The sequence below is a fragment of the Chionomys nivalis genome, chromosome 1 (assembly GCF_950005125.1).
Source record: "Chionomys nivalis chromosome 1, mChiNiv1.1, whole genome shotgun sequence".
Taxonomy (NCBI): Eukaryota; Metazoa; Chordata; class Mammalia; order Rodentia; family Cricetidae; genus Chionomys; species Chionomys nivalis.
In genome coordinates this window covers 127428433-127452649 of record NC_080086.1, presented here as the reverse complement: position 1 = coordinate 127452649, position 24217 = coordinate 127428433, and the positions used below count along the sequence as shown (strand labels likewise).

Below are 24217 nucleotides of genomic sequence, written 5' to 3'. Positions count from 1 at the left end.
TCAGAGAGAAGTCATGTGGCCCAACCATAGACAGACACTGGAACTTTACCTGGTAAGGCACAGCCTCGTGGTGATACACAGATTAATGGAGATGGGTTAATTTAAGATATGAGTTAGCCAGAAATACGCTAGAGTCATTGGCTGAGCAGTGTTTTAAATAATATAGTTTCTGTGTAATTATTTCGGGTCTGAGCTGCTGCTTGGCCGGGAAACAAACAAGTAGCCTTCTTACTACACACAACCATCTGTAATTCCAGTCCCAGGGGATCCAGAACCTCTTCTGGTCTCTGTAGACACTGAATGCATATGATGCATAGATATACAAGCAGGCAAAACACTCATACAATATACATATAAATATATATGTACATACACTTGGTATATATGATGTATACATGCTATACATGTGTGGCATGTATGATATCTGTGTGGTGTATAAATGGTGTGTACGCATTGTATATATGGTATGTGTGTCATATGTAGTATATATGTGTGTTATGTATGATATATATGTGGTATGAGTGGTGTATATATGGTATATATGAATATATGTGTGTGTGTGTAGTGATATTTAGTTGTATTTAACAAATAAAGCTTGCCTGAAGATTGGAGTGCAGAACTAAGCCACTGGAGGCGGGGGAGTAGTGGCACATGCCTTTAATCCCAGGACTCCAGAGACACAAGCAGAGGGATCTTTGTTAGTTCAAGGTCACCCTGGGCTACAAAAGATTGAATCTGTCTAAATGAGAAAAAGAGCTCACACAAAGGTGATCCCAGCACTTGGAATCCCACACCTTTAATCCCAGTACTCAGGAGATAGAAGACAAGAGTGATGTGGCTGGGCGGAGATAGGAGCTCAGAGCGCAGTCTGAGATTTGGTGGAGGCAGATGCAATCTGAAGCAGTCTGAGGAGCAGAGCAGTCTGAGGGCAGGATCACCCCTTTGGTCTGAGCATTGGTAGAGGTAAAAGCTCTCTAGTAGTTGGCACTTTGCTTCTCTGATTTTTCAACCCCTATTATCTGATATTAGTTTTTATTTATTAAGACCAATTAGAATTTGTGCTATATATATGGTAATATATATGCTATATACATGGTATTATACATGCATACACACATACATACACACACACACACACACACACATATACATATGGTGGAGAGCTACCAGAGAAGATACCTGACATCCTTACACAACAACTTTGGACTTCCATATGTTCATGCACAAACATCCACATACCACACGCATATACACACACCTACATGAATTTGCACAATACCACACACACACAAACAAAATGAAAGAAAATAAAGAAGTAAAATATACACAGACAGAAAGGAAAGGAACTTTACCTGTTCTGGACTCATGTATAGAAAAGTTCCTGCTTGCTTTGTTAGATTTCCATCATTTTCCAGGTCTGTTACGAGGCCAAAGTCTCCAATCTTTATGTGCTTTTCATCAACTAAAAATATATTACCGGGCTATAAAAGATTAATTAATATATGTTATTTGGACCAACTATTACCACAGGTCCCAACAACCTTTTATACTGATTTGTTGACATTTCTCCTTACACGGGCAGCCCAAACTAGGGAATTTAACACTTTGGGATTTTAAAATGCCAACTGAAGAAGAAAAGACTTTGAAATGACAGCAAAGGTGTGTTGTTCACATCTGCCTCCAAATATCAGAATAGAACAAATGGAAGATTCACTTTTCAGGGTCCCAGAAGAGGAATCCAGGACTGGAGGCTGGGCATGGGTAAAAATATTTTCTTTCTATGCAAAAATGAGAGGCTCAAGGAATGGGGGTTCGAACTCCCCACCCCAGAAGAGGGCTGGACATCCTTCTGAGGGCATGTTACTGGTGTAATTTGGGTCTGATGGGAATTAAGACCCCTTCCAATTTTGAGAGTCTTTGAATGGCTCAGTTCTCAGCAATGCTGCAGGATGTCCCGTGCAGAATTTCTCCCCAGATTCTGACAAGAGTTTATAAGTATACCCCCTCCACCTTGTTAAGTGTATACCCCCTCCACCTTGTTAAGTGTATACCCCCTCCACCTTGTTAAGTGTATACCCGCTCCATCTTGTTAAGTGTATACCCCCTCCATCTTGTTAAGTGTATACCCCCTCCATCTTGTTAAGTGTATACCCGCTCCGTCTTGTTAAGTGTATACCCGCTCCGTCTTGTTAAGTGTATACCCGCTCCGTCTTGTTAAGTGTATACCCGCTCCGTCTTGTTAAGTGTATACCCGCTCCGTCTTGTTAAGTGTATACCCCCTCCGTCTTGTTAAGTGTATACCCCCTCCATCTTGTTAAGTGTATACCCCCTCCACCTTGTTAAGTGTATACCCGCTCCATCTTGTTAAGTGTATACTCCCTCCATCTTGTTAAGTGTATACCCGCTCCGTCTTGTTAAGTGTATACCCGCTCCGTCTTGTTAAGTGTATACCTGCTCCGTCTTGTTAAGTGTATACCTGCTCCGTCTTGTTAAGTAGAAGCTGGGAATGATCACAAACACATTCTCTATGTGTTTCCTTTGGTTTTGTTTTGGTTGCTGCTGTTGTTTGGGTTGGGGGGCTATTGTTTGGTTGTTGTTTGATTTGGTTTATAGGATCCCACATATCCCCTGTCAGCCTCAAACTCAGTAGCCAAGGATGACTTTGAACTTTTGATCCTTTCACTTCCATCTTCTGAGTCCTGGGATTAAGAGTATGAGCCACCATGCCTGGTTTATGCGCGACTAGGGATCAAATTCAGAGCTCCATAAATGCTATGCTAACAAATGAGCTGCATGTCTAGCCACTCTAAGATGCAATACTAAACATTTAAAATGTATGTGTGTGTGTGTGTGTGTGTGTGTGTTTGGGTGTAAAGGATAATTTTGTATTGTCACTTTTCTTTTTACACGTTCATGTGGGTTCCATAAATTGAACTTAGATCACTAGTCTTGTACAACAATCATCCCTAGCTACTGAGCAATCTCACGGACCCAAACGTGTATATATGTGCATTGAGTGTGCAAATGCACACATAACAAATAGTGGCCACATGTGTTACGTAACTCTAGAAAATACAGACTAAAAGCAAGAGGATTGTTGATGACAAAGTTAATATTTTTTTCCATTTTTGCCAAACTAGACATTCAATACAATGTTGGGCCACACACACACACCTACAAGAGGGCCTAGCTAAGAAATGAGGGATGAGCTGAGGAGCCCAGGGAAGGGCTTCTGGAAGCCCTGTGCAGAATTAGCAATGAGATTCCAGTTTAATCAGTGGATTAGAACTTAAAGTCAGTAACGGAAGAAGGGTATTTGTGTGCGGTGGACATGGGGAAACAATGTTCCCAAGCTAAACTGAAGTCACAGAAACAGAGCTTTGCTGTGCCCACAAATGAAACTGGTACCCTAATACAGCTGCAGCCTAACTCAGAAACAGAAGACTGAATTTGTGTAAATATCTATGAGACCAGGAAAAACAAAAGATTGCTTTTTATTAAAATAAATAAATAAATAAATAAACCTGGTGTGGTGGCACACGCCTTTAATTCCAGCACTCAACAGCAGAGGCAGGTGGCTCTCTGTAAGTTTGAGGCCAGCCTGGTCTACAGAGTGAGTTTCAGCACAGTAAAGGGCTACAAGGAGGAACCCCAGTTTAAAAAAAAAAAAACTGAAAAAAGAAAATAATTCTTTTAAATAAAGAAAAAAAACAATGATGTTCTTCTGTCTTATTTAGTCAGTTACACTATGAATAAATGAAATGCGAGGTTATGGAACAGGGAGGAAATGTGTCAACTTGATCCAGGGAGCAGAGGCTAGGTTCGATGATCTGCCCAGCGCTGACCCCTCTGGCACAGAGATGAGATACAGAGAAGCAGAGAACGCCCTCTCTCTAGAAACCGTATGGCCATACCGCTGTGGCCTGGAGCTCAAGACTCTGACATAGTAAGAAGTCAGCTCTTGGAGACCTCATGTAAGAATGGCTTTTTAAACACTGTTCTCTGGGAGACAGCTGCAAGCACATCTATCTAATCCTTTCTGAGATGAGAGGAAGCAGCATTGTAGTAGACAACTCAGAGAGAAGAGGGTGGAAGGACTTCGGATCCGGACAAACCACGTAATCCTGTGTATGATTTATACCAAAGTGAGGGATAGTGAATAAAAAAAAATGAAAATGTTTTTGAGATAGGATCTATGTTTGTAGACCGGGCTAGCCTCAAACTCATAATCCTCCTGCCTCAGGCACTGAGATGTTGGGATTGCTAGTATGTGCCATCCATCCTGGTCCTCATTTATCTGTTGGAACATAACATTCCTAAAAATCTTCTAACTTTTAGGAACATTTTTAGATATTGCTACAGAGAAATATTAGAAATGGGAGGACTCAGATATCAAGTTGCTAAGTTCACAAATGCAAAGCAAACGGAACTCAAATGTTTTGACAGCCACTTCATTCTAGTTTGGTTCAGCAAGCAGCTATAAACAGGGGTACTTATTTTTCCTAGGAACTTTTTGAATCATTCCTCATTCTGGCTGTTTTAGACAGGTGGAGCACCCAGGTAGCCAAGATTCACTTGGATAAAGTTAGTGATTCAGAAAGGTTAAGTAAAGGAATCAGGACCAAAGAGGACAGTCGGAAGCATGCATGTCTGGTGAAGAACATGAACGAAGCTGTCAGGAAGAACTCGTGTGAATTGGGGTAGGGTTGTGATAAGGAAGGCAATCGTGGGGCTCCTTGGCATCTTTCTTTTCTTGCTGATGGTGGTAAAACAAGGAAACTTGCTGTTGGATGATAAAAGCAAACATACCAAGAGGGATAGCGAATATTTGAAAACATTGGTTTTCCTAATTATGGGGGAGAAGACTCCAATCAGGGAAACACTAGGGCCAGGCTATGGACTCTTCAGCTGCATGTGCCCACAGGAACAGCAGCTGAACCACAGTGGAGCAGAGAAGCACAATAGCAGAAGCGGGGTCCAAGCAGCGGGCCATCCCTGGCAACCACCACAGTTAAGGGTCCGAGCAGCGGGCCATCCCTGGCAACCACCACAGTTAGGGGTCCGAGCAGCAGGCCATCCTTGGCAACCACCACAGTTAGAGGTCCGAGGAGCGGGCCATCCCTGGCAACCAGCACAGTTAGGGGTCCGAACAGCGGGCCATCCCTGAAAATAATCCACCACAGTTATTTTCAGTCTATGAACGGGAGCTGCTGCTGTTTACGCTTGGGCGATGACCACCACACTCAATACAGCCTGGAGGGAACAGGACTTCTGATAGGGTCATGTCACAGTGGGTTCCTGGGACCCGGAGATCTGCTGAGCGGTTGCATGGGATAGCACCTGGGGTAAGTTCCAGACCCTGTTTAAGTCCAGCAAGCTAGAGAAATGTTATTTTATCATGACTGACTGCCAAACACAAATTGAAAACAGAGAAAATACACTTTAAAGTCATTAAACTGTGTGTTTATCAACTAACAGCATATTTCCCTTACCTTAAGATCTCTGTGAATCAAAGCTTTTGAATGTATATAATCCACCCCTGTCGTTATTTGTTGAAAAAATTCCAAACGTAAATCTTTGTCTGTTTTCCTCTGCTCTTCATCTGCCATCCAGTCCTCCAGAGTTCCTTTATCACAGAATTCCATTTGAATGAAAAGGCACTGGGTCTTTGATCTGGACACAAAATTCACCATATGTAAAAAGCAACAATAGAAAAAAAATTAAAAATTCTAACATCTTATGAAACCCAAACAAAAGATGTCTCAGAATGAATATCTGAATATGATAAACATGTAATAAAATAAACCACTTAAATAAATCATAATTTCTCAAGTATACAGAGCATCAAAATTTATCTATAAAGTATGAGCCTATATATTCTTTAATTCTGAAGATCTGATCACTTTTGACAAAAGATATGAGCAGTCCTAATTGCAGAAATCCAGGTTTTCCATTATTATATAAAGCAATTTGGGCCAGCTCAGCCTGTTTGTGCGCTGGGACAGGGGTGCTGAGGGCAACAGGTGGGCAGGAGTTCCTTTGCTTCAATAGCCTGCCTGCAGCAAGGTAGGCCTTTTGTCAGCAAGGTTCTTGGCCAGCAAGGGAACCTGATCCTGTTCCGGAAGACCCATCAGAGGGGTGAGTGTGTTCTTAACCAATAGCAGAAGCCCAGAAACGGAGCACGGACATTCCGCGACCCCCTTCACTCCCTGGTCATTCGGCAGGGGCTGCTCCCCTCTGCTAGGGCCGCTCTCTCTAACCCATCCCAGTTTGCACCCAGGAACCTCCTCTCTTCTTCCTCCCTTCCTCGGGGCCACAAGATCCACAAGCTCAGTCTGTTTGGGCTCTGGGACTGGGTGCTAAGGGCAACGGGGCAAGCGGGAATTCCTTTGCTTCAATAGCCTGCCTGCAACAAGGTAGGTCTTTTGTCAGGGAGGTCCCTGGCCAGCACGGGAACTGGATCCTGTTCCATGAGATCCATCGGATAGCATTTGAAGGAAGAGATGGGCAGGCGCCAAGGAAAGAATTCCTCCACCAATCTGAAAAACAACATGAAAACACCAGAACCCAGTGATCTTACAACAGAAGTCTTGAACACCCTAATCCAGAAGAAGGGGAAAAAATTGACATTATGAAAGAGATAGAGTCCCTTAAACAGCATGTAAAAAATGCCCTTATAGAAATGGATGAGAAGTATAGCAAAAAGTTTGAAGAAATGAATAAATACGTAAATGATACCCTGGGAAACCAAAAAAAACCAATCAAACAGGTAATGGAAACAGTTCAAGAATTGAAAACTGAAATGGAGGCAAGGAAGAAATCACAAACCGAGGGCCGATTGGATATGGAAAATCTAGGTCAACGAACATAGACTACAGAAACAAGCATAACCAATAGAATACAAGAGATAGAAGAAAGAATCTCAGACTCTGAAGACACCATAGAGAAAATAAAATCACTGATCAAAGAAAACAGCAAATCCAACAAATTCTCATCACAAAATATTCAGGAAACATGGGACACAATAAAAAGACCAAACCTAAGAATAATAAGGATAGAAGAAGGAGAATTACAGCTCAAAGGCCCAGAAAATATATTTAACAAAATTGTGGAAGAAAACTTTCCCAACATAAAGAAAGATATTCCTATGAATATTCAAGAAGCATACAGAACACCAAATACACTGGATCGAAAAAAAAAATCCCCTCACCAAATAATAATCAAAATACAAAACATACAGATTAAAGAAAGAATATCAAGAGCTGCAAAGGGCCAGATTGGTCTACAAGAGCTAGTTCCAGGACAGGAACCAAGAGCTACAGAGAAACCCTGTCTCGAAAATCAAAAAAAAAAAAAAAAAAAAAAAAAAAGGTGCAAAGGAAAAAGGTCAGGTACCTTATAAAGGAAAACCTATCAGACTTACACCGGACTATGTTATGGAAACCATGAAAGCCAGAAGGTCCTGGATAGAGGTACTGCAGAAACTAAGAGACCATGGATGCAAGCCCAGACTACTATACGAAGCTATCGTACACTATCAATGGAGAAAACAAAATATTCCAGGATAAGAACAAATTTAAACAATATGTAGTCACAAATCCAGCCTTACAGAAAGTAATAGAAGGAAAATCACAACTCAAGGAATCCAACATTGCCAACACTGCCTATAATAACTCAGACATCTAGCGACCCTTCACCAGCACAACTCAAAGAAGGAAACACACAAACTCTACTACCAAAAAAATAATAATAACTGGAGTCAACAACCACTGGTCATTAATATCAATTAATATCAATGGTCTTAATTCACCTATAAAAAGGCACAGGCTAAGAGATTGGATACGAAAACAGGATCCAACATTCTGCTGTTTACAAGAAACACACCTCAACCACAAAGACAGGCATCTACTCAAAGTAAAGGGTTAGGAAAAGGTTTTTCAAGCAAATGGACCTAAGAAACAAGTGGGTGTGGCCATACTAATTTCTAATAAAACTGACTTCAAACTAAAATCAATCAGAAATTATCGAGATGGTCATTTTATACTCATAACAGGAAAAATTCATCAGGATGAAGTCTCAATCTTGAATATCTATGCCCCTAATATAAAAGCACCCACTTATGTAAAAGAAACATTACTAGAACTCAAGGAGACATCAAACCACACATACTAATAGTAAAAGACTTCAACACACCTCTCTCACCAATGGACAGGTCAATCAGACAGAAACCTAATAGAGAAATAAGAGAATTAATTGAGGTAATGAAGCAAATGGACTTAACAGACATCTATAGAACATTCCACCCAAATAGGAAAGAATATACCTTCTTCTCTGCAGCTCATGGAACCTTCTCAAAAATTGACCACATACTTAATAACAAAGCAAACCTCTACAATACAAAAAAATTTTAGTGACCACCTGTGTCTTATCGGATCACCACGGATTAAAGTTAGAAATCAACAACAATGCTACCCCCAGAAAGTCGACAAATTCATGGAAACTGAACAGTCAACTACTGAACCCCTCCTGGGTCAAGGAAAAAATTAAGAAAGAAATTAAAGTCTTCCTTGACTTTAATAAAAATAAAGAGACAACATACTCAAACCTATGGGACACGATGAAAGCAGTGCTAAGAGGAAAGTTCATAGCACTAAGTGCCCACTTAAAGAAAACGGAGAAAGCACACATTGGAGACTTAACAGCACATTTGAAAGCTCTAGAAAACAAAAAGCAGACATGCCCAGGAGGAGTAGAAGACTGGGAATAATCAAACTGAGGGCGGAAATCAACAAAATGGAAACACAGAAAACAGTCTGAAGAATCAATGAAACAAAAAGTTAGTTCTTGGAGAAAATCAACAAGATCGACAAACCCCTATCCAAATGAACCAAATGACAGAGAGAGAACACGCAAATTAATAAGATCAGAAATGAAAAGGGGGACATAACCACAGACACAGAGGAAATTCGGAGAATCATTAGATCTTACTACAAAAGCCTGTATGCCGAGAATTTGGACTGCTCTTCAGTATCGAAAGGGAGGGGGAATGGTGTGGGGTGTGGAGAAGAGGAGTGGGGATAGGGGGAGAGGAGTGGGGGGAGGGGGCAATATTTGGGAGGAGGGGAGGGAAATGGGAAACGGGGAGCAGGTGGAAATATTAATAAAAAAAGAATTTAATTACTTTGCAAGGAAGAGTGAAGACAGAGGTGAGCGGCTGGAGGATAAAATAAAGAAACAAATAATTAAATCTATAAGGATGAGCTAGGCTTAATAGCCTTGTGCCAAGGGAGGGCGCTTAAGAAGAGGAAAAGCAAACAGCCTGCTTTCAGATGAATGTTTAGGACATTAAATCGAAATTGGTCTCTCTGTAAAAAAAAAAAAAAAAAAAAAAAAAAGCCTGTATGCCACAAAACTGGAAAATACAAAAGAAATGGACGTTTTTTTAGATAAGTATCATATACCAAAGTTAAACCAAGACCAGGTGAATGATCTAAATAGACCTGTTAGTCACGAAGAATTAGAAACTGTTATCAAAAACCTCCCTTCCAAAAAAAGCCCAGACCAGATGGTTTCAATGCAGAATTCTACCACAACTTCCAAGAAGAGCTAATACCTATACTCCTTAATGTATTTCACAATATAGAAACAGAAGAGTCATTGCCAAATTCCTTTTATGAAGCTACAGTTAACTTGATACCAAAACCACATAAAGACCCAAACAAGAAAGAGAATTACAGGCCTATCTCACTCATGAACATTGATGCAAAAAATCTCAATACAATACTGGCAAACCGAATCCAAGAACATATTAGAAAAATTATCCATTATGATCAAGTAGGCTTCATCCCAGAGATGCAGGGCTGGTTCAACATACACAAATCTATCAATGTAATTCATCATATAAATAAACTGAAAAAAAAAACATATGATCATTTCATTAGATGCTGAAAAAGCATTTGACAAAATTCAACACCCCTTTATGATAAAGGTCTTGGAGAGAGTAGGGATACAAGGGTTATACCTAAATATAATAAAAGCGATTTACAGCAAGCTGACAGCTAACATCAAATTAAACGGAGAGAAACTCAAAGCCATCCCACTAAAATCAGGAACACGACAACGCTGTCCACTCTCTCCATACCTCTTCAATATAGTGCTTGAAGTTCTAGCAATAGCAATAAGACAACATAAGGGGATCAAGGGGATTCGTATTGGAAAGGAAGAAGTTAAGCTTTAGTTATTTGCAGATGATAAGATAGTATACATAAGCGACCCCAAAAACTCTACCAAAGAACTCCTACAGCTGATAAACACCTTTGGTAATGTGGCAGGATACAAGATCAACTCCAAAAAATCAGTTGCCTTCCTATACACTAAGGATAAGGAAGCAGAGAGGGAAATCAGAGAAGCATCACCTTTCACGATAGCCACAAATAGCATAAAATATCTTGGGGTAACTCTGACCAAGCAAGTGAAAGATCTATTTGACAAGAACTTTAAGTCTTTGAAGAAAGAAATTGAAGAGGACACCAGAAAATGGAAGGATCTCCCTTGCTCTTGGATTGGGAGGATCAACATAGTAAAAATGGCAATTCTACCAAAAGCAATCTATAGATTCAATGCAATCCCCATCAAAATTCTTCACAGACCTTGAGAGGACAACAATCGACTTTATATAGAAAAACAAAAAACCCAGGATAGCCAAAACAATCTTATACAATAAAGGATTGTCTGGAGGCATTACCATTCCTGACTTCAAACTCTATTACAGAGCTACAGTATTGAAAACAGCTTGGTACTGGCATAAAAACAGAGAAGTCAACCAATGGAATCGAATAGAAGACCCTGTCTTTAACCCACAATATGAACACCTGATTTTCGATAAAGGAGCTAAAAGTATATAATGGAAGAAAGAGAGCATCTTCAACAAATGGTGCTGGCATAACTGGATGTCAACCTGTAGAAGATTGAAAATAGATCCATATCTATCACCATGCTCAAAACTCAAGTCCAAATGGATTAAAGACCTCAATATCAGTCTGAACACACTGAACCTGACAGAAGAAAAAGTGGGAAGTACTCTACAACATATGGATACAGGAGAACACTTCCTACGTACAACCCCAGCAGCACAGACATTAAGGGCAACATTGAATAAATGGGACCTCCTGAAACTGAGAAGCTTCTATAAAGCAAAGGACACTGTCACTAAGACAAAAAGGCAACCCACTGACTGGGAGAAGATATTCACCAACCCCGCAACAGACAAAGGTTTGATCTCCAAAGTATATAAAGAACTCAAGAGGCAGACGGAAGCGGCGGACCCCAGCGCCCGCAGATGGAAGCGGCGGATGGGGATAGTCCAGGCTTGAAATAGTGAAGCCCACACTGAGAGCAGATCGCCCCACTACAATTAAATAAAGTAGGTTTTTTGGGCCTGGCCGGCAGAGAGGGAGGCCTATTATTGGCGAGGTCCACAGGCGAACAGGGAGCCTGGTCCTGTCCCTGAAGACCCTCCTGAGTGGGGAGAATGTTCTAGGCCCGCGGTGGGACACAGGAAATGGAGCGGTAGCACTCCCCGACCCCCTTCACACACACACACACACACACACACACACACACACACACGGTTAGCCTGCGAGGGCTGATACCCTCTGATGGTCTTGGAGAGATTAGGGATAAAAGGATTATACCTAAATATAATAAAAGCTATTTACAGCAAGCCGACAGCCAACATTAAATTAAATGGAGAAAAACTCAAAGCCATTCCACTAAAATCAGGAACACGACAAGGCTGTCCACTCTCTCCATACCTCTTCAATATAATGCTTGAAGTTCTAGCAATAGCGATAAGATAGCATAAGGGGATCAAGGGGATTTGTATTGGAAAGGAAGAAGTTAAGCTTTCGTTATTTGCAGATGATAAGATAGTATACATAAGCGACCCCAAAAACTCTACCAAAGAACTCCTACAGCTGATAAACACCTTTGGTAATGTGGCAGGATACAAGATCAACTCCAAAAAATCAGTTGCCTTCCTATACACTAAGGATAAGGAAGTAGAGAGGGAAATCAGAGAAGCATCACCTTTCACGATAGCCACAAATAGCATAAAATATCTTGGGGTAACTCTGACTAAGGAAGTGAAAGATCTATTTAACAAGAACTTTAAGTCTTTGAAGAAAGAAATCGATGAGGACACCAGAAAATGGAAGGATTTCCCTTGCTCTTGGATTGGGAGGATCAACACAGTAAAAATGGCAATTCTACCAAAAGCAATCTATAGATTCAATGCAATCCCCATCAAAATCCCATCAAAATTCTTCACAGATCTGGAAAGACAATAATCAACTTTATATGGAAAAACAAAAAACCCAGGATAGCCAAAACAATCTTATACAATAAAGGATTGTCTGGAGGCATTATCATCCCTGACTTCAAACTCTATTACAGAGCTACAGTATTGAAAATAGCTTGGTATTGGCATAGAAACAGAGAAGTCAACCAATGGAATCGAATAGAAGACCCTGGCTTTAACCCACAATATGAACACCCGATTTTCGATAAAGGAGCTAAAAGTATATAATGGAAGAAAGAGAGTATCTTCAACAAATGGTGCTGGATGTCAATCTGTAGAGGAATGAAAATAGATCCATATCTATCACCATGCTCAAAACTCAAGTCCAAATGGATTAAAGACCTCAATATCAGTCCAAACACACTGAACCTGATAGAAGAGAAAGTGGGAAGTACTCTACAACACATGGGGACAGGAGAACACTTCCTACGTATAACCCCAGCAGCACAAACATTAGGGGCAACATTGAATAAATGGGACCTCCTGAGACTGAGAAGATTCTGTAAAGCAAAGGACACTGTCACTAAGACAAAAAGGCTACCCACTGACTGGGAGAAGATCTTCACCAACTCCGCAACTGACAAAGGTCTGATCTCCAAAATATATAAAGAACTCAAGAAACTAGACCGTAAAGGGCTAACCAACCCAATTAAAAAATGGGGCACTGAGCTGAACAGAGAATTCTCAACAGAAGTTCGAACGGCCAAAAGACATTTAAGGTCATGCTCAACTTCCTTAGCGACTAGGGAAATGCAAATCAAGACAACTTTAAGATACCATCTTACACCTGTCAGAATGGCTAAAATAAAAAACACCAATGATAGCCTTTGCTGGAGAGGTTGTGGAGAAAGGGGTACACTCATCCATTGCTGGTGGGAATGCAAACTTGTGCAACCACTTTGAAAAACAGTGTGGCGGTTTCTCAGGGATTTCGGGATCCACCTACCCCAAGATCCAGTAATACCACTCTTGGGAATATACCCAAGAGATGCCCTATCATACAACAAAAGTATCTGTTCAACTATGTTCATAGCAGCATTGTTTGTAATAGCCTGAACCTGGAAACAACCTAGATGCCCTTCAATGGAAGAATGGATGAAGAAAGTATGGAATATATACATATTAGAGTACTACTCAGCAGTAGAAAACAATGACTTCCTGAATTTTGCATGCAAATGGACAGAAATAGAAAACACTATCCTGAATGAGGTGAGCCAGACCCAAAAAGAGGAACAGGGGATGTACTCACTCATATTTGGTTTCTAGCCATAAATAAAGGACATTGAACCTATAATTCATGATCCTAGAGAAGTTAAATAAGAAGGTGAACCCAAAGAAAAACATATAGGCATCCTCCTGAATATTAACCTTCATCAGGCGATGAAAGGAGACAGAGACAGAGATCCACATTGGAGCACCGGACTGACATCTCAAGGTCCAAATCAGGAGCAGAAGGAGAGAGAGCACGAGCAAGGAACTCAGGACCGCGAGGGCGGCACCCACACACTGAGACAATGGGGATGTTCTATCAGGAACTCACCAAGGCCAGCTGGCCTGGGTCTGAAAAAGCATGGGATAAAACCGGACTCGCTGAACATAGTGGACAATGAGGACTACTGAGAACTCAAGAACAATGGCAATGGGTTTTTGATTCTACTGCACGTACTGGCTTTGTGGGAGCCTAGGCAGTTTGGATGCTCACCTTACTAGACCTGGATGGAGTTGGGTGGTCCTTGGACTTCCCACAGGGCAGGGAACCCTGATTACTCTTAGGGCTGATGAGGGAGGGGGACTTGATCGGGGGACAGGGAGGGAAATGGGAGGCGGTGGCGGGGAGGAGGCAGAAATCTTTAATAAATAAATAAATAAATAAAAAAAGAACTCAAGAAACTAGACTTTAAAATGCTAATTAACCCAATTAAAAATGGGGCACTGAACTGAACAGAGAATTGTCAACAGAAGAAGTTCAAATGGCCAAAGACACTTAAGATCATGCTCAACCTCCTTAGCTGTCAGGGAAATGTAAATCAAAACAACTTTGAGATACCATCTTACACTTGTCAGAATGGCTAAAATCAAAAACGCCAATGATAGCCTTTGCTGGAGAGGTTGTGGAGTAAGGGGAACACTCATCCATTGCTGGTGGGAATGCAAACTTGTGCAACCACTTTGGAAAGCAGTGTGGCGATTTCTCAGGAAATTTAGGATCAACCTACCCCAGGACCCAGCAATACCACTCTTGGGAATATACCCAAGAAATGCCCTATCATACTACAAAAGTATTTGTTCAACTATGTTCATAGCAGCATTATTTGTAATAGCCAGAACCTAGAAACAACCTTGATGCCCTTCAATGGAAGAATGGATGAAGAAAGTGTGGAATATATACATATTAGAGTACTACTCAGCGGTAAAAAACAATGACATCTTAAATTTTGCATGCAAATGGATGGAAATAGAAAACACTATCCTGAGTGAGGTAACCCAGACCCAAAAAGATGCACATGGCATGTACTCACTCATAATTGGTTTTTAGCCAATTATGTAAATAAAGGACATTGAGCCTATAATTCACAATCCTAGAGAAGCTAAATAAGAAGGTGAATGCAAAGAAAAACATATAGTTATCCTCCTGGATATTGGAAGTAGACAAGATTGGTGTGCAAAAATTGGGAACTGGGGGGTGGGGTGGGATGGGGGAAAGGGGAGATGGGGAAAGAAAAGTGAGAAGGGGAGGATAGGGAGAACTTGGGGGAATGGGATGGTTGGGATAAAGGAAAGGTGGATATGGGAGCAGGGAAGTATATTTCTTAATTAAGGGAGCCATTTTAGGGTTGACAAGAGTCTTGACTCTAGAGGGGTTCCCAGGGGTCCAGAGCGATGTCCAGAGCTTGGTCCTTGGGCAGCTGAGGACAGAATCCAGGCTCCCACAATTCCCTAAGTCTTTCTGGCCATCCAGTGGGGAGTGTTCCTACTGCTGGGCTTCTTTACTCCATCCCACCCTGCCCCCAAGCCCACCTTTTCATCTCCGAGGTCCTTTGATCCCTGCAATAGACCCTGTTCCAGTGCTGAGGGGACCAGAGAGGTGAGTCAGTGGTCACAGGGCCTGACAGCCGGAAGTGCCACTCTCGGGGACCTTCCCAGGGGGACAGAATCCAGGTTCCCCAAATTCTGTAAGCTTTTCTGGCCATCTAACTGAATGTGTTCCTGCTACTGGGCTTTCCTTACCCCATCCAACCCTGCCCCCAAGCCTGCCTTTTCACCTGCAAAGTCCTTCGAACCCTGCAACACAGCCTGCTTCAGTGCTGAGATGATCTGAGAGGTGGAGTCAGTGCCCACAAGCCGGACAGCCCGACAGTCCACTCTCCAGGACCTTACAAGTGAGCCAGAACCTCGGTGCCCCTCCACAACTTCCTAGCTTTTCTTGCTAACAAGCTGGGAGTGTCCCTGCTGCTGATCTTTTCCCCAACACACCCTGCCCCCAAGCCCGCCTTTGTCACCTATCAGGCCCTTGGAATCCTGCAACACAGATTGCTCCAGTGCTGAGGGGACCTAAGAGAGGACAGACCAAGAAAAACTCCCTAAGTACTCAGTCAGCCACAGCAAAGATTGGACAGGACGCCAAGACTCTGCTGGCCTCATCTGAAGGAAGAGATGGGTAGGCGCCAGTATACATAATAAATAAAATCTAAAAAAAAAAAAAAAAAGAAAAGCAACAGGAAACACCAGAATCCAGCGAACACACAACAGGAAGACTTGAACATCCTAAGGCAGAAAAAGGTAGGATCAACATAGTAAAAATGGCAATCCTACCAAAGGCAATCTATAGATTCAATACAATCCCCATCAAAATCCCAACAAAATCCTTCACAGACCTTGAGAGAACAATAATCAACTTTATATGAAAAAACAAAAACCCAGGATAGCCAAATCATTCCTGTACAATAAAGAAACTTCTGGAGGTATCACCGTCCCTGACATCAAACACTATTACAGAGCTACAGTAATAAAAACAGCTTGGTATTGGCATAAAAACAGAGACGTTGACTAATGGAATCAAATTGAAGAACTGGATATTAATCCTCACACCTATGAACACCTGATTTTTGACAAAGGAGCTAAAATTATACAATGGAAGAAAGAAAGCATCTTCAACGAATGGTGCTGGTATAACTGGATGTCAGCCTGTAGAAGAATAAAAATAGATCCATATCTATCACCATGCACAAAACTCAAGTCCAAATGGATTAAAGACCTCAATGTAAATACAACCATACTGAACTTGACAGAAGAGAAAGTGGGAAGTATTCTGCAACACATGGGCACAGAAAACTACTTCCTACGTATAACCCCACTAGCACAGACAATAAGAGCAACAATAAATAAATGGGACCTCCTGAAACTGAGAAGCTTCTGTAAAGCAAAGGACACAGTCAATAAAAGAAAAAGATAACCTACTGAATGGGAGAAGATCTTCACCAACCCCATATCAGACAAAGGTCTGAACTCCAAAGTATGTAAAGAACTCAAGAAACTAGACATTTAATTTCTAAATAACCCAATTTAAAAAGGAGGTACTGAACTGAACAGAGAATTCTCAACAGAAGAAATTCAAAAGATAGTTAAGGACATGTTCAACTTCCTTAGCTCTCAGGGAAATGCAAATCAAAACAACTTTGAGAGACCATCTTACACCTGTCAGAATGGTTAAAATCAAAAACACCAATGATAGCTTATGCTGGAGAGGATGTGGAGTAAGGGGAACACTCATCCATTGCTGGTGGGAATGCAAACTTGTGCAACCAGTTTGGAAAGCAGTGTAGCGGTTTCTCAGAAAATTGGGAGTCAACCTACCTCAGGATCCAGCAATACCACTCTTGGGAATATACCCAAGAGATGCCGTATCATACTACAAAAGCATTTGTTCAACTATGTTCATAGCAGCATTATTTGTAATAGCCAGAACCTGGAAACAACCTAGATGCCCCTCAATGGAAGAATGGATAAAGAAAGTGTGGCACATCTACAAATTAGAGTATACTCAGCGATAAAAAACAATGACATCTTGAATTTTGCATGCCAATGGATGGAAATAGAAAACACTATCCTGAGTGAGATAACCCAGACCCAAAAATATGAATATGATATGTAATTACTCATTAGTGTATTCTAGCCATAAACAAAGGACATTGATCCTATAGTTTGTGATCCTATAGAAGCTAAGTAATAAGGTGAACCCAAAGAAAAATATATATAGATCCATCTGGAAATTAGAAGCAGACAAGATTGCCAGGCAAAAGTTGGGAGCATGGCGGCAGGGGTGGGTAGAGGAAAGGGGAGAGGGTGAGAGAGAAGGGAGAAGGGGAGGGTTGGGGAGAGCTTGGGAGAGTGGGATGGTTGAGATGGAGGAAGGACAGATATAGGAGCAGGGAAAGAGATATCTTAATTGAGGGAGCCATTTTGGGGTTGGGAAGAGGTTTGGCTCTGGAGGGGTTCCCAGGAGTCCATGGCAATGACCCCAGCTAGGACCCTAAGCAGTGGAGGAGAGGGTGCCTGAATTGGCCTTGTCCTGTTGTCAGACTGATGTCTATCTTGAATATCAGCATAGAACCTTCATCTGGTGACGGATGGAGACAGAGACCTCAGCACTGGAATGAGCTCCCAAGATCCAGTTGAAGAGCGGAAGGAGGGAGAATATGAGCAAGGAAGTCATGACCATGAGGGGTTCCCCAAATGAGACAGTATGCCTAAGCTAATGGGAGCTCACCAACTCCAGCTGGACTGGTAATGAATGAGCATGGGATCAAACTGGTCCCTCTGAATGTGTTTGACAGTTGGGGCAGATTGAGAGGTCAATGATAATGGCACTGGGATTTGTCTCTACTGCATGTTCTGGCTTTTTAGAATCCTATTCTATTTGGATGCACACCTTACTCAGTCTGGATTTAGTGGGTAGGGCCTTGGCTTCCTGCAGGGCAGGGCAGGGTACCTTGTGCTCTCTTAGGACTGGAGGGGTGGGGGGAAAGGGTGGGCAGGGAACAGGAGGGAAACGGGAGGAGAGGAGGAAGTGGGAATTTTAATTGGTATTATTTTTAAAGTTAAAAAAAAAAGAAGAAGGGGCTGAGACAAAACAAACACTAGGGATACCAGCAGGGCATGTCCAGCCATAGCTCACCACTCCACCACAGTGCTACAGCTACATTCCAGAGGTGTACTGCCAGGAGCCTCTGAGAAGAGAGACAGGCAAGTTTCGGCAGCAGAAGAGAAGGCCTTTGGATTCAACACCTACACATTAAGTCTGCCTTAACTCTGACAAGCCGTATATGACCTGCACTGGTTCTATGGAGAAGAGTGGGGTCATGAATGCTGGACATGTTTTAAGGAAATTTCCTTAAAACAACTAAGGAAATTTTAAAGCTTTCTTCTTAAGATTTATTTTCAAATTACATGTCTGTGTCTCTGTGTGGGTATGTGTACATGAATGCAGGTGCCGACAGAAGCCAGACGATACCCTAGAACTGCAACTACAGGTGGGCGTGAACCACCTGACATAGTTGCTTGACCCTCTGCAAGAGTGATTCATGCTCTTGACTACTGATCCATCTCCCCATCCCATCAAAAATATTTTTTAAAGCAGCTTTGAGCTAAGCATACTGGCATGTGCCTGTGCCTGGGATATCACATCGATTGGGGGCTGAGGCAGGCGGACCTCCCTGAGATTAGTCTGTGCCATGTAGTGAGTCTAAAACAAAGTAATTAAAACAAGTTCAGAAAGTAGAGAAGAACCGGGAGGGCAAGGTCATTCGTTGTTGCCTTGCCTGTATAAAAAAAAGAACACAGTGTGTTTCAGAGGTGGCTCTGATCATTACATGTAATGACCAATTAAATGTGATCATTAAATGTGATGGCCCTCACAAAATAAATGACAAGGGTCTTCCATCCCATTGCAGCTGTGAGAATCTCATCTTACCGACTAGAATCACTATCCACGCTCTGCTCAGGATCATAGTCCTCTCCCTGCCAACAAGTATGATATTGAACAACATTGACGTGATTGAGCCTTGCCAGCGCTGTTACTTCACGCACAGTCTTCCTAGTTAAAAGCACCCAGAAAACAAATGTGTTATTGCCTATTGTTGATAATTACGGAACTTCTAAGGTAACCAGATGCAACCCCTGTTCAATAGTCACAATGGCTCCCACACAAGTTTTAGCAGGATAACCAGAACTCATGAGGGAACAAAAGGGATTGAGTGCATAGAACCACGGTTATTTTCCTTCTCAACATAAAAGAAAGGATAGTGGCTTAAATGACAGACATCTAAAATTTAAACATCATTTGTATCTTATCTTAGTGTCTGTAATACATTTTTCAGTAGCTATACATATCTGATATTCTGTGTAGATGTGTCTCAAAATCTTGGAATTTTACAAGTGAATCTCATTTGGGCAACAAAGGCAGGTAACCCAGGCAGCAAGCAGAACCTAACTTAGAACTTTCAATGTATGACAAAAATACAGGGCTTGGGCTCAAGAGCTAAGACACTGTAACAGTTTCTTGAAATTACCTTGTGCTGAATGGTTTTGTGTCAACTTGACACAAGCCAGAGACATCAGAGAGCAGAGAATCTCAAAATAAGAAAAATTGAGAAAATCACCTTAAACCAAGTAAGTCAACAGTTTCAGGGTCCAGGACTGTCTCAACATGAGGCAATCATATATATATTTGGTGTTTTGAGACAGGATTTCTCTGTAGCTTTTGGATCCTGTCCTGGATCTAGCTCTTGTAGACCAGGCTGGCCTCGAACTCACAGAGATCCACCTGCCTCTGCCTCCCAAGTGCTGGGATTAAAGGCGTGCGCCACCACTGCCTGGCTAGAGGCAATCATATTTTTAAACTGAAAGAAATACCCACTGTAAGGTAAGGCCATTTCAGAAAAGCCAAACTCCTGTGGGCATAATGAAAAGTTAAAGAGGACAAGAAATAAGTAAGTAATGAAGGACAGATATATAAAGAATGGTGACGGTCAACACACTGTGTTCACAAAAGCCAGACATTTACTTACTCTGTGTTATATTTAACACGCTTTATAGCGTAAGTCTTCCCATCAATTTTGTGTTTTGCTTTGAAAACTTGGCCAAATCCACCTGAGCCAATTTCTTCTATGTCTTCAAAATCCTTCTGAAACCTAGTTAGGATTGATATTGCTGTCATTGCTGAGGTTTAGTAAGATCAAAACGATTCTTTCTTACTTGTCTTTGATAACATTTGGTAGAGCTCTTGAGTCACAAAACAATGTCTTCCTCCTTCCCCTTCTCCTTCTCTCTTCTTTTGATGGAAAAAGTCAATAAAACAGATCACCCCCTCTAGTTGTACATAGGACACACTGAAGTATCCTTTTCATTGAGTACAAAGAAGATGAGAAATTCGCCCCACCCCCATGTATTAAATCTAGAAAGAATCACTCAGTTGTGTGCCACAGGTACCAGAGGGAAAGCAGAAGCCCTGAGCCTTCCTTGGGCCAGAACAACCTGCTTCTTCCCCTCCTTATGCCCCACATCCAATCATTGAGCCCCGCTCCTCCTTCTAGCCCATGTCACTACCATCTGCCCACTCTTCTCCACTTCCAGCATCCTCACCCAGGGTCGGTCTTAAGGCTCCTGCAGTGGTGGCCTGCTGACTGATACCCCGCATCTCCTGCTCTCCTTTAGCTATGAAAACTCGGTCTGATCAGTTCTCCCTGTCACCTATACCTCCTCTAGCTTTGCCTTTGCATTTGGCAAAGAACAGGAAAACTTTAAACAGCCCACAAGGTGCCATGCAGCGCTGTCCCCACTTCTCTTCCAACCTCATCCCATCACGCTGTGTCCTTGTTCATTACACGTCAAGCACGTGCTTTCTCCACAGAAGGCTGACCTCGGGACTTTGTTTCCATTTTTTTAAATATTTTTATATTTATTTATTTATTATGTATACAATATTCTGTCTGTCTGTGTGTATGCTCGCAAGCCAGAAGAGGGCACCAGACCCCATTACAGATGGTTGTGAGCCACCATGTGGTTGCTGGGAATTGAACTCAGGACCTTTGCAAGAGCAGGCAATGCTCTTAACCACTGAGCCATCTCTCCAGCCCCTCCATTTTTTTTTTTAATCATACTACTGTTCTTCCTTAATTCTGGTCTGATTTTGTAATTACAATTGTATGAAGGCCATATAAATATGTAAATACAGATCATGTAACTACAAAAAACTGGTGTGTGTGTGTGCGTGCGTGCGTGTGTGTGTGTGTGTGTGTCTGTGAGCAAGAGATTGATGGTAGTGGTCTTCCTCAGTGACTCTGTACCTTTGTTCTTTATTTTGCTTTCTTTTGTGAGACAGGGTCCTCATGTAGCCCTGGCTGTCCTGGAACTCATTCTGTAGACCAGGCTGGCCTCAAATCCACAGACATACTCCTGTCTCTGCCTCCTGAGTACTGGAATAAAGGCATGGACCACCACACCCATCTTACACTTTATTTTTATTAACAAACAGACTTTTTATTTCCTTATTTTCCTCATTTCTACATTCATTTATAGAAGAGAACGGTTTAACATAGCCTAACACAATATTCTTGATTTTTCTAATGTTTCATTTTTTAATGATAATGATATAAGGATTCTCTGTATAGCCCTGGCTGTCCTAGAACTCACTCTGTAGACCAGGTTGAACTCACACTTACAGAAATACGCCTACCTCAGCCTCCTAAGTGTTGGTATTACAGGAATGCATTCTTGGTTTCTCTTCATATTGAAGCCTAACCCCAAATTCCAAATCAGCATCATTTTTTTAATTTTAATGATTTTTATTGAGCTCTACATTTTCCCCTGCTCCCCTCCCTACCTCTCCCCCTCCCCTTCAAGTTTTTCCCAAGGTCCCCATGCTCCCAAATTACTCGGAAGATCTTGTCTTTTTCTACTTTCCACGTAAATTAGATCCATGTATGTTTCTCTTAGGGTCCTCACTGGTGTCTAAGTCTCTGGGATTGTGATTTGTAGGCTAGTTTTCTTTGCTTTATGTTTAAAAAACACTTATGAGTTAGTACATGTGATAATTGTCTTTTTGTGTCCAGGTTACCTCACTCAAAATGATGTTTTCTAGCTCCATTCATTTGCCTGCAAAATTTAAGGTGTTGTTATTTTTTCTGCTGTGTAGTATTCCATTGTGTAAATGGACCACATTTTCCTTTATCCATTCTTCAGTTGAGGGGCATTTCGGTTGTTTCCAGGTTCTGGCTATGACAAACAATGCTGCTATGAACATAGTTGAGCACACGTCCTTGTGGGACGACCGAGCATCCTTTGGATATATACCCAAAAGTGGTATTTCTGGGTTGTGAGAAACATTGTTTATTTACTAAGAAATTGCCACACTGACATCCAAAAGGACTACCAGCTTGTATTCCCACCAGCAATGCAGAAGTGTTCCCTTTTCCCCACAACCTCTCCAGCATAAGTTTTCATCAATGTTTTTGATCTTGGCCATTCTTACAGGTGTAAGATGGAATCTCAGAGTTGTTTTGCATTTCTCTGATGACTAAGGATGTTGAACATTTCCTTAAGTGTCTTTCAGCCATTTTTAGATTCCTCTGTTGAGAGCTCTCTGTTTTCATCAGAACTCTTTTTTTTTTTTGATTATGTGTTCTTTTGATGACCAATTTCTTGAGTTCTTTGTATATTTTGGAGATCAGACCTCTGTCTGATGTGGGGTTAATGAAGATTTTTACCCATTCTGTAGGCTATTGTTTTATCTTTTTGACCATGTCCTTTGCTTTCCAGAAACTTTTCAGTTTCAGGAGGTCCCATTTATTAATGTTTCTCTCAGTGTCTGTGCTGCTGGCGTTCTATTTAGAAAGTGGTCTTCTGTGCCAATGCACTCAAGTGTATTTCCCACTTTCTCTTCTATGAGGTTCAGTGTGGCTGGCTTTATGTTGAGGTCATTGATCCATTTGGACTTGAGTTTTCTGCATGGTGATAGACATTGGTCTATTTTCTTTCTTCTACATGTTGATATCCAGTTATGCCAGTACCACTTGTTAAATATGCTTTCTTTTTTCCATTTGATATTTTTCGCTTCTTTATCAAATATCAGGTGTTCGAAGATGTGTGGATTGATATCCGGGTCTTCTATTCGGTTCCATTGGTCCTCCTGTCTGTTCTTATACCAATACCAGACTGTTTTCAGTACTATAGCTCTATAATAGAGTTTGAAGTCAAGGATTGTGATGCCTCCAGAAGTTCTCTTATTGTACAGGATTGTTTTGGCTATTTTGGGTTTTATGCTTTTCCATATGAAGTTGAGTACCGTTCTTTTGAGGTCTTTGAAGAATTTTGCTGGGATTTTGATGGGCATTGCATTGAATTTGTAGATTGTTTTTTGTAATATTGCCATTTTTACTATGTTAATTCTGCCTACCCAAGAGCATGGGAGATCTTTCTATTTTCTGGTGTCTTCTTCAATTTCTTTCTTCAAAGATTTAAAGTTCTTGTGATACAAGACTTCCACTTGTTTGGTTAAAGTTATTCTGAGATATTTTTTGCTATTTGTGGCTATTGTGAAGGGTGATGTTTCTCTGATTTCTTTCTCAGCCCATTTATCGTCTGTGTACAGGAGGGTTACTGATTTTTTTCAGTTAATCTTGTATCCTGCCACATTACTGAAAGTGTTTATGAGTTGTAGAAGTTCCTTGGTAGATTTGTTGGGGGTTGATTATTTAAACTATCATATCATGAGTAAACAGTGAGAGTTTCACTTCTTCTTTTCTGATTTGTATCCCCTTGATCTCTTTTTGGTGTCTTATTGCTCTAGCTAGGACCTCAAGA

The 24217-nt window shown here is 41.4% G+C and overlaps 1 protein-coding gene across 2 annotated transcripts in view; it reads right to left on the bottom strand.

Moving 5' to 3' along the window:
* Eif2ak2 (eukaryotic translation initiation factor 2 alpha kinase 2) overlaps nt 1–24217 on the bottom strand; it is a 47008-nt gene that overhangs the window by 6111 nt on the left and 16680 nt on the right. Inside the window, exons 10-13 of one of the 2 annotated variants that reach the window (XM_057779061.1) lie at nt 20425–20547; nt 19329–19451; nt 5493–5673; nt 1353–1481 (exon numbers count right to left, since the gene is read on the bottom strand). In XM_057779061.1, the coding sequence (XP_057635044.1) occupies nt 1353–1481; nt 5493–5673; nt 19329–19451; nt 20425–20547 (556 nt within the window). The remainder of the gene's footprint in view (nt 1–1352; nt 1482–5492; nt 5674–19328; nt 19452–20424; nt 20548–24217) is intronic. The other variant, XM_057779072.1, reaches the window with a different exon arrangement.